Below are 16,542 nucleotides of genomic sequence, written 5' to 3' on the forward strand. Positions count from 1 at the left end.
GATCAGGAAACAGGCTACTCTCACTGGTCTCCAGCTAAATACCGATTTTCAGAGTTGTGGAAGCACTCCTGCTGGCCAAGGTGAAGATGTTTAGAAGTTGCTAACGTTGTGTGCAAGGCATCAGGTTGACAGTCTATAGCAGGGATGGCCAAACCGTGGTTCTTTTGCAGTTACAGTGCAGCTCCGGAACTTCACTCCGGAACTACCACAGCTTCACCCCACCATTCTCCACCTACCATTTGGAGAAGGGAAAGCTGCTCATGGCTTCTGCCCTGCGGCACGATGGGGCTAGGGGCTTCTGCTAGAGACAACTGCTGACTGTAAAGGGGAGAGGGGGGCACAATTTGAATATTCAGTCCTCCCAACAGCTCGAGTCATACACCCCCAGGCACACTCCCCCTCTTTCCCTCGGTGGCCCCTCCCTTCAGCTCCCAGGTGTTAGCTCTACATGGAGAGGCAGCAGCAAACAGCTGGGAGCTGCAGGGAGAGATCTCTGATTTAGCTCCTTGGGGAGAGGCAGCAAGAAAAGTAGCTGAAGCCCTGAGCCGCAGCAGGTGCCACCCGCAGGGCTGAAGCCTGGAGCCCCAGCTCTCAAACTTCCAACGATTGTCATATGCGGCTTGAAGGGTCAGCAAGTTTGGCCTCCCCTTGTCTATAGAATTGGCACAGTATGAGCAAGAGCAGAACACACAATGCTACTTTTTGCCTCAACCCAGCCTCAGGGTACAAGCAGAATTCAGTTTCCATTAAGTTTGCCCTTCCTATAACTGACATCTCTACCATGAAATCTCTTTCATACAGGCTAAAATATTTATTAATTAGACAGCAACTCTTATCACAGCTAACATGGTCACCAGCCTGAATGCATCTCAGAAGTCATAGGCTCTGTCTCCCTTTTACCATCCCTGAACATCTAGTCTCCTAGGAGAAATACAAACCAATAGCATTTCTATTCTCTGCCTTCCACCTCCCAATACACGCAATATGCAAGAGGGGAGATAGTCGGCATCCCATTTCACAGACAGGGTATCTTAGGAATGGAGATTGTCATGGGGTTACATGTTCCTGGTAATATCCATTGTCAATAGGCAAGGTAGGCTTATCAATTTTAACTGAGGAAGGACAAGCAGAAGGGACATGTTCGTGGGTCTTTTAAGCCATATATCTTTATTCAGAATCTTGCATAATGGGCCCTGGACCAGATTGGGACATTAATGTAATGTCAACAATAAGAGGCATGTCTTCACAGTTGTGATTTAATGCTGTGATAAAGTGAATGTTCCAGAGCAAAACAAAACAGTGTTAGTATGGTGGAATGCAATGTGTTCTTATACATAGTATATCCTCATGTCACAAATAAAAAAAAAGTTATTTGATGTTTATTTTTATTGTAATCATCAATAATTAAGTTGTGAAAAGCTTTGTTATGGATGAAGAATCTCTGTTAATTTCCAGCTGAGAGTATTGGTCTGGAAGTGACTTCCAATTGTGTTACAGATTGCAGTACACAGGTTCTTTTATTTCATTCTGCAACTGAACTGCAAAGCATCAGTCTAGCAAAATATTTAAAAATCTTTTGATTATCTATAATTAAGGCTACGTTTTAGTCACAGACAGTAAATAAAAATTCACAGCCCGTGATCTGTCCATAACTAGTACTATATACCCCGACTAAATCTTGGGGAGGGGGGGGAATAGCCTAAGGGGTGTCGCGGGTGCTCTGAGTGTCGACACGGCCTTGTCGCTAAAAGCTGCGTAGTGTAGCCAAGCCCTTAGTGTCCTAACCACTTTCTACAAAACTCTGTTCTGTAGATGAAGAAATCAATAGAACTTCAACTGTACTGTACCTACAGTTCCTCTTCTCTTTTTAAATGGAAGTTATCAGAATGTTTGAGAAAGGAATTAAGCAGATTTAAAAAAAAAAAAAAAAAGCCTACACAACAACTTAGATCCCATTGAAACCTCTGCTAAGACTCCACTTAATTATGGTTTTCAAAAAACTGTTAATTAGAAGAATCAGTAGCCCTGGTGCAGTTCTAATGGAGACAATCAACAACCAAGGATCATAGCTGCGTTTAAGGGCACAGCTCTCAATATAAGCTGCTCTCTGAATACCCGAGGGAATGATTCAGAACCTAACATACAGCTCAACAGATGGACACATGCTTGGTAGGGATGCACAGTTTGTGGCATAATGTTCTTTCAGCATTCAGAAGAATCTCTATTTATGGGGGGGGGAGCCCTACAATACAAGATCATTCATATTTGGCAATAAGCATCCTCCTTAACATGTGAAGGCAGCAAGCACATTTTGCAGTGTTGTTTGCACAGACTGTACATTACCAGGGTGGGGAACTAGGCTGCTGCACAAGACCATGAGATTCCTCCCCCCACTCCGCCCAGGAAGGACCAATTGCGTTGCAAGTGCCCATTTGCTTGTGCTTTAACAATACTAGAATTATTAATTAAAGCTCATAAACAGATGTGAAATTCAGTGTTAAAACCCAGTAAAATTTTATTCTACAATGTTAGGAGTGTGCAAGTATATCTTCATAAAAATACACCTCTGCAAGTTAGAATGGTAGGAGTACCGCACCCGGCCTTGAATCCAATATTCTTCACATTTACTTATAGCAATCCAGTTAACTTTGGCCTTGTGTTAAATTACTGTCTGGTGACCTTATCCTTGTTTGTGAAGAACTGATTCTTGCAGAGTACGAGATTTTTGTTCTGTATGCAGCAGGAAAACTTTACTAATTCAATTATTGGATAGTCACTGAAAAGCTTAGGTATTTCAGAGAGATCGTAACTTTTGACAGCTTCTAGCTCTGTATAATTTGGTCATTATTTGCGAAACAAGTTTTAGTCAAGGTATTTTGCCAACCATGACTTTTTTCCTAATAATGATGAAACTTTTAATAGCGTTTTTAATGCAAGTGTGATGTGAAATGCTAGTGAAACAGAAGCTAACATGCAATATTTTTTTTTAAAGGGGAGGCATTAGCAATGACAATTCCCCCCCCCCCCCCATCTTCTCACTTTTAAGATTTCCACGTTAGTGGCTCAGACTGGTAAAGTGACAGTTTGGTTCATTTAGTTGACAAGTTCAAACATTCATCTATCAGAGAGAGAAAAAAAATCCATTTGTTTTCAACAGGCAGATTCTCATTTTGAAGATACCATGCGCTCACATGATCAGGCATACATACCAGCTGTTTATAATATAGCACTGCTATAGTTATAGGCACCTTACCATATGGGATACCAGCCACTCCTAGATTTACCTACAAAAAGGGGTGCAGTTGTTACTTTTAAATTTCTGCTCATTGCATCAGGTGTCTACTTGGTTCTTGTCCTAGATAATCCCCTTGTGATAACCAAATAAAACTGACAAACCCCAATTCAGATCTCCCTCCCTGCTCCCCCCGAAAAAAGTTTAAGATGTGCTGTTCCTGGCAGTGTCCTTTACTGTCACTTACAATAAGGCAAGGCACTCAGAATGCTATAGAACAGTTAAAGATATGAAAACTAGTGCAAAGTCAAATAAAAGGGAGCCTTCTAAAAAGAGTGGGCGCTCATGCAGGAGTGGACTGATTGCAACTGAAAAGATGGACAAAGACATTTAAAAAGGGGGAACAGTTCTGCCCCCTGGATGCCTCACAGAAATACAAGACAACTCCTGGAATACTGGTGCCCATTTTTGGCTGGGATGCTGAAGTTGCATCATACTGGGGAACCAGTCAATACACCTTTAACCAACATAGATCCCTAGCCCAGCGTTTTCTCTTAGATGACACCAAACTGGTGCCGGGGGTCACAGGGAAAGCTCCATGACCCTAAATCAATTCCATCTCACCACTGCAAATATGCTGCTGTGGGTAAAGAGATGGGCAGCGCATTGAAACTCACCTTCTCTCCCCACTCCTGATACAGCATCTAAATATAGCTGGCCACAGGAGCCATCCATGTACAGGATTAAAAGGTGCAGAAAGCAGTGCCCTACTCCATGCTTTCTGCTTCTACTCTCACACTATCCCATTTTACCGGGAGAGCAGGCATCCCAGCCTCCAGATAATACCAATGGACCTCCCCAGACATCAAGCAGCATGTACCCTTTGGGGAGGGAAGGGACGGGAGGAGCAGAGGAGAAGACCAAAGAAGAACAACAATTAATTCAAAGAGGAAGGAAGACAAGATAAGAAAGAGATTTGAGTCAAAAGGAAAGAGAAGGAACAGACAGAGTGCTACTGAACCACAGCCTGGCATAACGGGATAGACTGGAGGAGCAATGGCCTAATGGATGGAGGCCTGAGCCCTATTCCCAGCTCAGCCACAGATTTCCTCAGTGACTTTGGGCAAGTCATTTAATCTACCCTGTGCCTCAGTTCCCCATCTGTAAAATGGGGAATACCACCACCTCAGAGGCATGAGGAGGATAAAAGCCATTAATGACCAAGGAGCACTGATGCTACAGTGATGAGGGCTACCTAAGTACCTAGACAGAGAGGTGTCTCCAACAGCAACAAAAGGGTTAGGAACTACTGCCCTTCACTCACCTTTAAACTTCTTCTCTTTCAAGTTTCAATTCCTTTACGATCAGTCTTATCTTGCTTATGCTACTCTAGAGCCATTTAATTATTGGTCTCTCTCCAGAAGAGGAAGAAGTCTTAACAGCGAAAAACGACAACAGGCCCACAGCAGGTTAGTTAAACCTATTGTGCAAAGGTCACTGCTAGAGCTGGGACTAGAATCAGAGCTGCTGGTTCCAATCCCATGCGCTACATACGAGATTACATCCTCCCTGAATGCAGGGTTCTTAGAGACACTTCTTATACAGCATGTTTGCAGACAGATACTAGGAGAGTGACCGAGAGGATAGCAGAGATGAGTTGCCTATATTTTGACAGGAAGCTTCCACAAGCATGTCACCTCAGCCTGTGAGAAACCCAGTGTGCTAGGGATGCATGTGCTGGCAGCAACAGGTGCAGGGCTAGGACACTTTCCCATTTCAGTAAGGGCTTTTTCTTATGCCTTAGGAAGGAAACAAAAAGCCATTAAGCAAACAAGCATTTAAAATGCACTTTGCAAACTTCCAAGAGCTAGTCTGAATATTAACATTGATAGGACAGTATTTAACTTGAAATGGGGGTGAAGGCAGACATTCAAGGTCAGGAAATTAAGCCAGATAAGACCCTTCATTCAGACAACTCACAAACCAAGAAGTCCCCTTTAAGGCAAAGGCAAACAGAAGTACACAGAAAGAGAGCAAAGGACTCAGTCTTACTTCAGCTTACCAAGATCATTAGGGTACTCTCCATAGCACAGCTCCCAGTCCAGGAACATTTTTCTTCCCTACACTCTTGCACATGCTCTCTGCTCCCTTTTGAGGGATACTGAATAGTTCCCAAGCCTCCAGGGCTAACCCCACCCTGCTCTCTTGCAGATTCCTGCAACAAGAGCAGACAGCTGTGGTCCTGGCAGCAAGTTAACCCTTTCTCACACACTTCCCCCAAAGAATCAGTAGTGTCTTCCCTCCTGGTGCAATGTGGTCCATTTCAGAATAGGAGGGGAGGGAACTTTGAGGCTTTATAAAAATTACATAATACCCATGGATAAGCAATCACTCTCAGGGATAATTTAGTATTAGCAGTATCCAAAGAGGAAGTTACTCTACCAGAAGCACAGGCATAATCACCTTAATTGTGTCTTAAATATCATGGCAAAACTTTAACAAAGGAGCTCCCAGGAGTGTGCTCCAGTGCTATATTCTGAGAAAAAATATCTTCCTGTTTCCCCTAGTGGTGGTGACTCCTGTAAATTGATGGCAGAGTATATGTTAAATTTACTGTGGCAATAAAATAGAATATTATTTAAGTCAGAGCAGGAACGATAGATCCGTTCAAAACTCAAAAAATGGAAGATTTCCATTTTCTTCTATATATCAGTGCTGCTTTCATTCTGAAAGTATTAAATGCTCTAATGAATATATAGGATTCCATTATAGAAGTCTGACACCATACTTAAAGGAGCTCAGCTAGTTCTTCAACTGACTTTGCACGGATACTTCAGTTCCCTGACCATTTCCAAATTTCTGGCTCTTTATGCCACATATTCCCCCAAAGTACTTCACTTTACAGATCTTGGAATTGTTTTTTCCTTAAATCATTACCATGGCAGCATCAGGGATGTCATTTGCATTTTGTTCTTAAAACATACAAAAACCTCTATAATTATGATCCAGCACTTTTCTTCAATGTTAAGCTACACAATAGCTTTGTGATATAGGCAAGAAGGGGTCTAATCCTGCATTCCCTGAACCCCCAGAGCTACCAATAAAGCCAGTGAAGTTTCTGAGTGCTTCAGTATTATCCCCATTTTTACAGAAGGGGAAAGTTAAATTAAGTTAAATTAAGTTCAAGGCCAGAGGGAATGTCAATGGAGATTAGAATTGAGGATTTCCTAATTCACTTCTTTCCTTAGACTATGAGTCTTGACCCTATCTTCCATGCTTATCACTTAGTGCCTTTCATCAGAGGCTCTCAAGTCGTTTTATAAACATTAATGGAAATATACAAACCCACCCTTAAATTGTGAAGGTGATTGGTATTTCTAAAGGACACTTCTCTGCACAGGTGACTCCTTTCAGCCACTGATAATGGATAATATTAAGAGCTGCAAGTGCTGCATTTATTAAATATACTCGCAAGAGTAGCCATCAAAATCTAACAAGTGTTAGAGATAATCCTTTACCCATGCCTACTTGTAACTGCAAATTGGAGGTGATCAGTTATATGCTGTGCACCTCCGAGATTCATCTAATTTAAAAGAGACACTTAAAGCACCAAAGTGCATGGTAGTTTTATAAATGGAACTCACCCACATTGATGAAAGTTACCTGCATAAATCTCTCAGGCATCCAGGAAAGATTAGACCCTAGAAAACCTGCTTCTAAAGAATTAGCTAATTTTAAAGAAGAAATATTTAAGCTATAGCTTTTGCTCATTTGATCCAGCTGCTCTTTTAATTTTTGTATTAGATTTTCAGTATTGTTAGATTCCCTAGAATCCTTCAAATACAGGTTTACAAAAATTAAAACATGTATTGCTATTATAAAGCAATACCTGGGATGCTCAGTCCCTCTCAGAAACATAGCCCATGAGTAAGATGTGCTCTGACAGAGTAGATCAGCAGAACACAGTAATCAACTCCAAAGGTTTCATTCCTGTAGTTCTAGTGAATATCAAGACTTGCAAAGTGAACTTTTAAAATTGTTCAACTTTTGTAGCTCCGTGATGTAGCGACTTAGCAATGTTGCAGGGGCAGTCAGCTAACAAGCCAACAGCCTGTGGTTGCTCTGCCGTGACTGTATACAGCAGAAGAAAGAGGTTTGTTGCACCATGGTCTAGTGCAGTGTTTCCCAAAGTAAAGTAGAGAGTGTACCCCGGCCCCCACCCTGCAGTGGAGGTGGGGTGGAGAGAGGGCACAGAGAGGTCTCAATTGTTCTCCAGAGTCTCAGCTTTCATTAGAAAGAGTCTCTAGTTGTTAGGGTTGCAAAGAAACCCTCAAAAAAGTGACCTGAGTGGAAGTAATGCAGTGATGTCCACTTGGGTCTGCAGACAGGCTGAGAAACAATAGTGCTGCAGTGTGAACTGCCTCATTCTTCCCCATGCGTGCCGATGATACTGTACAATGTAAACACTGTTGATGTTTCATTGCTGGTCTAGGAATGCAAGAAGATCTACACAATCTACACTGAGGGATCCCTCATTTTGGGTATGCCTTTTCAACACAAGAGGGAATGCAACTGGTTACATTCTCCTGAAGTGGGGCTCCACTTTCAAAAGTTTGAGAAATACTGGTTGAGTGGATAATGCATTGGATTGGGAGTCAGGAGACCTGGAGGTCTATATCCAGCTCTCCCACTGATCTGTCCTGTGACCTTGGGCAAGTCACTATCTGTGACAACTCTCTGCCTCTCACCCTTCGTTTTGTCCATTTTGATTGTAATCCTTTTGGGACAGGGACACAGTATATGTTTTTACAATGGCTAGCATCATGAGTTCCAATCTTGGTGGGGCATCTAGGTCCTACTGTAACACAAATAGGTAAAAAGAACGAGTACTTGTGGCATCTTAAAGACTAAACAAATTTATTTGAGCATAAGCTTTCATGGGCTAAAACCCACTTCATCGAATGCATGGAGTGGAAAATACAGTAGGAAGATATAGATATATGTATATACACAGAGAACATGAAAAAATGGGTGTTGCCATACCAACTATAATGGGAGTAATCAGTTAAGGTGAGCTATTAGTAGCAGGAGAAATAAAACCTTTTGTAGTGATGATCAGGATGGCCCATTTCCAACAGTTAACAAGAAGGTGTGAGTAATACTAGTGGGAAAAAATAAGCATGGGGAAATAGTTTTACTTTGTGTAATCGGTAAGGAAATACAGCCTTTGACTAAGCACCATTGTTGTTAATTTTGATCAGAGAAAGGGTTCTAACAAAGTTTTGATTAGCTGTAAAGTAAATGACTTTTCTGGGTACTGTTCTAGAGAAAGAGTTATAAAAGGCAGTGATTTATCATATTTCTTGGCATTAACACTTGTTTATGAAGTTACAGTCTACATCTATCAAAGCACAGATGCATTCTCTCAGACATTCATCTAGAAAATAACCAGTATATTGCTGGAACACAGTTCCATGTAAAATGGCCATACATTAAGATGGTCACCCAACTATTCCTTTATCAGTAAACATTCACACTTTTTTGAAGGTTGCAAGTGAGACAATTCTCTAGGACGGTGATTTTCAGCTGGTGGTCTGCAAACTTCTGGAGGTCCACAGATTATGTGTTGGATTTCCAACGGGGAAATCTCCACCTCTATTTGACATTTTTTAGGGGTCAGCAAATGAAAAAAAGTTGAAAACCACTGCTTTAGGAAGCTGGTAACCTAATCAATTTACCTCTACGCTACACCCCATTCTCTCCTCCCTGTCAAACCCAAAGTTGGGAAAAAGACTTATCTGACTTGACTGATAATGTCCATTGCCCTTCATAATGCAGGATGAGAGTCCACCAAGTCAATGATTACAAATATAAAAATATAAGAACTGCCATTCTGGGTCATCTTGGTATCCTGTTTCCAACAACGACCAGTACCAGAGCTTCAGTGGAAATGTACAGAACAAGGCAGTTTGAGTGATCCACCCAGTCTTCCCCTATGGGCTTCTGGCAGCCAGAGGTGTAGGGTCACTCCAAGCATGGGGTTGCATCCTTGACAATCTTGGCTAATAGCCATTGATGGATCTATCCTCCATAAACTTATCTAGTTCTATTCTGAACCCATTTATACTTCTGTCCATCACAACATACCATGGCAATGAGTTCCAAAGGCTAATTGTGCATTTTGTGAAAAAGTACTTCCTTATGTTTGTATTAAAACTGCTGCCGATTAATTTCATTAGGGATCCCTAGTTTTTGTATTGTAAATAATACTTCTCTATTCACTTTTTCCACACCAGTCATGATTTTATAGCCCTCTATCGTATCCTCCCTTAGTCATCTCTTTTCTAAGCTGAACAGCCCTAATCTTTGTAGTCTCTCCTCATATGGAAGCCATTTCATACCCTTGATCTTTGTTGCCCTTCTTTGAACTTTTTCCAGTTCTATTATATCCTTTTTGAGATGGAACAATCAGAACTGGAGAGATTAGTCAAGATGTGGGCACACCACATCCTGATATTAATCAGATATTATAATTTGATTTTAGATGAAAGTGTGTGGGAGGAGGTTGGGGGAGAAATAAAGGATGTCCAGGCACAATCTAAAAATGGATCCCTAATCACAATTTTGTCTTAAATTCCTACATGATGGTGGTTTATATGATGGCACCAGCACCCCTTAAGCATGTTAGTTTTATTGTGGTAAGTAATTCATACCTATTCCTGCTAACTTAGTCCTCCAAAAAAGGTTAATTACATATCAAAGCACCAGCCTGTGAGTATTACATATTAGGCATCAGTAGAGTGCTGATTCTGTTATGTATATACTCACGACTGAACCTTCAGCTTCTGAAAAGCTAGTGTGAAGTAATGTTTTCTCCACTGGATCAAGGAGTAAAACTGTACTTTTTCATGCTTTTAGCCTCAGTCAATAAGCATATATATGGTTTAGCTGTTAAATAAATTTAAAACATGAAATAAATTTGATATCCCAAAATGCACAGAGTGACAGCAGTGTATAAATTCTATAATCACCATGACACGGGTGAGATGAGAGTTGAGGTAGTGGAAAGAATTGCAAACTACTGAGAAAAATTCAAGGGAGAAACCAGAAAGAGCAAAGATATTGCAGGTAAAATAAAAGAATTTGTAATTGAGATTAGATTCCTCATTGGCAACAAGAAGACAAACTGAAGAAAAGCTAAAATTACATATATATTTAAGAGGGAATCAAGGAGTGATAGCGCATACCCGTATATCTAAGCTTAGATGAGGAAAGTTTCTGTAGTCACTGATTAGAGACAAAGCAAAACATTTGGAAAAGTAGAGACTGGGAAAAGACAGCATGGATTAATAAGAAAACATGACTACATCTGATAAGATCCCCACAGTGACAATAAAACACAGGAGTAATTTCACTGAGTGAAACACTTCACTGAGATTTCAAGAAAGTTTTTAATGTTATGCTGTACAGATAACTAGCAAGGTTTATAAAATGTACTGAAAATCCAAATTTAAAACAAGGTCTTTGTAACAGGTTAGTGCTCATTGGGTACAACTTGGGTAAGACTAGGCAAATGGCAACATGGCAGAGAACTTTGTTACATCCACTTTTCATGCATACTTTACATCATCAGGTGTAAAGATGTCACACAGTATACATCTGCTGTATTGACTCCCTGACAAGGGAGACTGGAGCATCTGCATGAGTGTCAGGAATGAGGCCCTGCAGCTGCATCTGTCAATTCATCAGGCAGCCAACGAGCACAGTTGGGCGACAGCAGAACCACCTGATTGGCTAAGGCAGTCAGGTGGCTTGCTCTTTAGCAAAGCAGCTGCACAGGATCAGGGCTACTCAATGCACACACCTGTGAATTCTCTGCCTCCCTATGCTCATCTTATCCCAACCCCTGCTCCTGCCTAGATGTGCCCTGCACCCAATCATACTCCAGTCCTGCCTTTGCTGTCTCCAGATAATCTGGTTCTACCCTTCAGCTCTGATGCCTGGCACTGACTCGGTCTCAAACCTTGCCTCTGGCATTTGGACTCTGACCACTAGGCCTGACAATGAGACAAAATACCTTAGACATGGACAAATGAAAACTTAAAACACTAGGTAAAAAAAGACCAGTATTCAGACACTAACTCAAGAAAGGGAATGGGGCAGGGAAGATGCCACCAAGCAGGAATTTGAAGTTCAATTTTAATATTAGCCAATGGTTAAGAAAATCAAGTATACACTGGAATGTATAGAGAGATGATCAGATCACAAATCCCATGAGATTATAACAGTGTTAAAACAGCTGGCGCTCCTTCATCTGGAGAATTGTGCACCGTTTGGCCATTTTACAATAAGCATCTTGAAGACAGTAAAGTTTAAAGATGGAAGAATAAAGGGTCTTGAGTACAGGGGAAAGCTAAATTCATTAGAAGAGGGTTGATAGTACAGGGTAATGATTGAGGTGCATGCAGCTCACCAACTATTGAATGGAAAGGAAATGCTCCTTCACTAAGCTGTTAAAGAGTCTTCAGCTATCCCTCGATGCCTCATTGTCAGGAGACTGGGTCATAGGTGGCCAAGAGGGTTTTTAAGTGGCTGAGGAGCCCAATTCATGCCCTGCAGATTTTCCCACAGAGTGACAGGGTCAGGAACATAAAAAAAAAAAAGATACAGAATAATTTTTTCTAAGTAGGTAGTCAGCATAAGAAACAGACAAAGTGGCAATAATAGAAACTGCATAAAGAATGCTAGGCAGGAGGGTGACACACTACAGGATACAAACACTGGCTGAGAAGGTCGAGGGGCCATTATAAGCTACAGGCTCTTCTGTAATGTGATGAATGTACCCAATCTGTATAACTGTCTACGAGTGTATTTGAAACTTTTATAATTAAATGTGTACCTGGCTAAAGTGAATAATTATGCATGATCATTGTAGGAGGTCTGAGGGGATTCACTGACGTCAATGAGAAACTGAATTCTAGCAACATGCTACTGTTTGCATACGTTAAGGTTGCCTTCAACGTACACTACCCCATTTTACTGAAGAACAGCATTTTAAGCCCTTCCTACACCCTTAAGGCCTGAATTCCTCTCCTTTCCTGAATGTACAACCACATTCTTCCTCTATTTCAGATTCACAGCCTTTCAACAACTGAAGCATACCGGTGTCATAGAATCATAGGACTGGAAGGGACCTCGAGAGGTCATCTAGTCCAGTCTCCTGCACTCATGGCAGGCCTAAGTATTATCTAGACCATTCCTGACAGGCGTTTGTCTAGCCTGCTCTTAAAAATTTCAAAATGATGGAGATTCCACAACCTCCCTAGGCAATTGATTCCAGTGCTTAACCACCCTGACAGTTAGGAAGTTTTTCCTAATGTCCAACCTAAACCTCCCTTGCTGCAATTTAAGCACATTGCTAATTTACATGACAAATGTGTGTGTCTATCATGTAGCACCACACTGGCGATTCAGCCCTTAACTACTGCACACTGAAGCAGGAAGGTATTTGCTGCATTGTGCTAAGTTATAAACAGGTCAGCGAATTTCCCTCTGTGTTTTAGCCAGTGATGTGGCCTATAAGTAACACTACACATACTTCAGTTACAGTGAAGCCACTCATATATACAAACACATACACACAATCTATTTCATGCAATATAGCCAAGATTCCAAATTGGTTTGGAAGCAGCAAACTGAAGGAGTGTAGGCATAGCACTCACCAGGCTAGGTCTCTGGTAGCGTAGCTCTCAAGTTAGGCCATGTCTACACTTGCACACTTCCCTGGCTACTTTTCCATGTACTGCTAGCCCATGTACTTTGTGCCTGCACTAAGTGTCCACGTATGCTGTGCTGGGCACAATATAGACTGGGTACAGGCATATTCCCACATACACATTGCTCCTTTTCAGGACCTGATGATAGCACTACCAGAATCTTCTGCATCACTGGAGACACTCTGGGAACTGCCTTGCTGTGTGTTGCTGGTACTGTATGCCATCTTCACACATTTTGCAATGGCAGCTCCCAATTCTCTCTCCCCTCTGCCAAACTGCATTGGAAGACATTGAGCAAGTCCAGAATTATGTCATTCTGCTACTGCTCATGGGACAAATGTTCATGTGGTCCAGTACTGACTGCTGGAGGGAATGGGTCCAGAAATATTTGAGATGCCAAAAACGGCTGACCAAGAGGCTGAATGATAATCCTCTGCAGTCCCACAGAACAGATATCTTCAATGCTGGGATTGCAATAGTATGCCCATAAGTGGACCACTGCTTCTGGTCCTGGAGAACCAGCACACTGTGGTGGGACCACATTACCTTGGAGTCCTGGGATGATGACCAGTAGCTGTGTAACTTCCAAATGAGAAAACAGACCCTCATGGAGCTGTGCAAGCAGCCTGCACCAACGCTCCAGTGCCAGCCCACTTGTTCTTGGAAATGCATACCACTCCAGAAGCAGGTAGTGATTGCCCCTTGGAAGCTGACAACACCTGACAGCTACCGGTCAGTTCAAAACCATTTTGGGGCTGGGAAGTCAACTGTTGGGATGGTGGATGTGCAGGTTGGCTATACTGTCCATACTGTAATCTACCCACAGGTGGTTACCATAACTGAAGTCCCTGAATTATAGTGGGGTTTCTGAGGATGGGTGGAAGGGCAATTCTGAACCATGCAGGGGGCAATTCCAATACTTTGCCCCCTGAAGGGAGCCGGTGAATATGTGAATCAGAAATGTTACTGTGCATTTCTTCTCCAAGGCTCAGTGGGCCTCCGTGGTTAGTTCATGAACACAAGTGCTGAACACCTATGAAAGGTCCATGATGCCAGGAGCTCAGGATTGTATTGAGGGAGAAAAAGGAACTTCATTGCCCAGATATAATGTGGTTATATGCAGTGTTTCTATACCAACAGTTATTTTGGGAGACCCCACATACCCAGTCCTAACATGGCTCATGCAGCTGTACCCCAACATCACCAACCTAAGAAAAAGGGACTAACTGAGTAGCTGCAGAACTGTGTTGGAGTGCACCTTTGGGCATCTACAAGCTCATTGGCGAAGCCTGCAGATGCACCTGAATGCCATTGTAGCCAGCACAGTTCACATTATCATGGCATGCTATGGCTTGCCTAACACATGCGATGCTAAAGGGGAATACTTCCAGAGCAAGTGGGCACAGGACAGATCTGGTTTTCAAAATCTATAGTCAGCTGGATCTCTCCCTCGTACACACTGCTCCTGGTTCCTGGAAATTCATGATGCTATTTGCTCATACATTGTGGATCAGTGTGGAGCCAGAGCGTGATGCGATGGTGCTGCTGGAAAAACCCGATCAAACATTGCTACATAATTGTGTTGTGATAAACCTCAGTGGGTTTTGATCCCCTGCAGCCAACGTTAATGTACTAACTGAAAGCAGGTAATTGGGCAGGGGCCTGCAAGGTTAACAACTTTGGCAATGGTTTTGTGCCATGGAGAGTATATATGCACTTTCATGCCATCATTGACATTTGGCAATGGTTTTTGTTATATGGTAACAGCTCTGTTTCAGGGTGCTTTATGGGGAGCACTGAAGCATTGTTAAAGTTATTTAAAAATAGTTCTGCAAGGTTTGCAGAGAGCTTCACACATTCCTTCCTCTCAATGTTTTTTGATACCGCTGCTCATAGCGCTTATTCTAGAATCACAGAGATTTAGGACTCAAAGCAACCTCAATAGGTCATCTAGTCTAGCCCCCTGCACTGAGGCAGGACTCAGTGTTATCTGTACACCCTTGGCAGGTGTTTGTCTAACCTGTTCTTAAAAACCTCCAATGACGGAGATCCCACAACCTGCAAAGGTAAACTACTGTTACAATTAGGTCGTTTTCTTAATGTCTAACCTAAATCTCCTTTGCTGCAATTTAAGCCCATTACTTCTTATCCTGTCCTCAGTGATTAAGGAGAACAGTTTATCACCCTCTTCTTTATAATAACCTTCTACATACTTATGTAGACTTATTCCCCCCCCCCCAGTTTTTCTTCTTCTCCAGACTAAAAATATCCATTTTGTTCAATCTTTCCTCGTAAGTCATGTTTTCTGGACGTTGAATCATTTTTGTTACTCTTCTCTGGACTTTCTCCAACTTTTCCACATCTTTTCTGAAGTGTGATGCTGAGATTTGGACATAGTACTCCAGCTGAGGCCATATCAATGCTGAGCAGAGTGGAAGAATTACTTCTTGCTTACAACACTCCTGCTAATACTTCCCAGAATGATGGGTGGTAGATTTTGTTTGTTTTTTGTCACTGTTGTTTTTTTACAATAGTATTACATTGCTAACTCATTTAGTTTGTGATCCACTATAACCCCCAGATCCTTTTCTGCCACACTGCTTCCTAGGCAGTCATTTCCCATTTTGTATTTGTGAAATTGATTACTCCTTACTAAATGTAGTACTTTGCATTTGTCCTTATTGAATTTCATCCTATTTATTTCAGACCATTTCTCTAGTTTATCAAGGTGTTTTGAATTCTAATCCTGTCCTCCAAAGTGCTTGCAACCCCTCCCAGCTTGGTATCATCTGCAAATTTTATAAGTGTACACTCTATGATAGGAGTGGCCAAACTGTGGTTCACAAGCCACATGCAGCTCTTTTACCATTAAAGTGCAGCTCACAAGCTCCCTCTACTCCCCCCATTCTCTGCCTACCAGACTGAGGAAAGGGGGGGGGGCGCGCTTGGGACCTCCACCTTGCAGTGGGATGGTAAGGTAGGAGCTTCTGTCCAGAGGGGAGGAAGGTCTCGGGCCTTCAGCCCTATGGGCGCACCTGCCAGAAGTCAGGGCTTCAGCAGGAGTGGGGCTGAGCCCTGAGCCCCGGCTCCTGGAAGGTGTGCTCTGGCTCTCAAACTTCTGAAGATTGTTGTATGTGGCTTGGAAGGCCAGTAAGTTTAGCCATGTGTACTCTATGCCAAAATCCAGATAATTTATGAAAATACTGAACAGAATGAGACCCAAGACATATCCCTCCAGGGACAAATCCCAACTCAATATGCCCTTCCAGCTTGATTATGAATTTAGAGTAGATTATAACTACTCTAAGTATGCTTTTCCAAATCAGTTGCACACCACCTTATACTGGGTTAGTCTATGCTATACTTCTCTAGTTTGTTTATGAGAAAGTCATGTGAGACAGTATCAAAAGCCTTATTAAAGTTAGATATATCACATCTGCTGCTTCTCCTCTATCTACAAGGCTTATTACCAAGGCTTAAATTCTCACAGATTATTTCCAGAAGCTGCCCATGCTTCCCCCCATTTGGGGCTTG

The 16,542-nt window shown here is 42.1% G+C and overlaps 1 protein-coding gene across 4 annotated transcripts in view; it reads right to left on the reverse strand.

Annotated features, from left to right (window-relative positions):
• The window catches only part of DNAJC6 (DnaJ heat shock protein family (Hsp40) member C6), an 89,849-nt gene that overhangs the window by 36,226 nt on the left and 37,081 nt on the right, over nt 1-16,542 (reverse strand). Inside the window, exon 1 of one of the 4 annotated variants that reach the window (XM_038414259.2) lies at nt 5,295-5,557. The exons of 2 other annotated variants lie outside the window; for them this stretch is intronic. In XM_038414259.2, coding sequence (XP_038270187.1) covers nt 5,295-5,343 — 49 coding nt within the window. In that variant the 5' untranslated portion in view covers nt 5,344-5,557. Of the gene's footprint in view, nt 1-5,284; nt 5,558-16,542 lie in introns of those variants that run through there. One more of the 4 variants, XM_038414261.2, reaches the window with a different exon arrangement.

Source organism: Dermochelys coriacea, chromosome 8 (genome assembly GCF_009764565.3).
Source record: "Dermochelys coriacea isolate rDerCor1 chromosome 8, rDerCor1.pri.v4, whole genome shotgun sequence".
In the NCBI taxonomy this organism is placed as follows: domain Eukaryota; kingdom Metazoa; phylum Chordata; order Testudines; family Dermochelyidae; genus Dermochelys; species Dermochelys coriacea.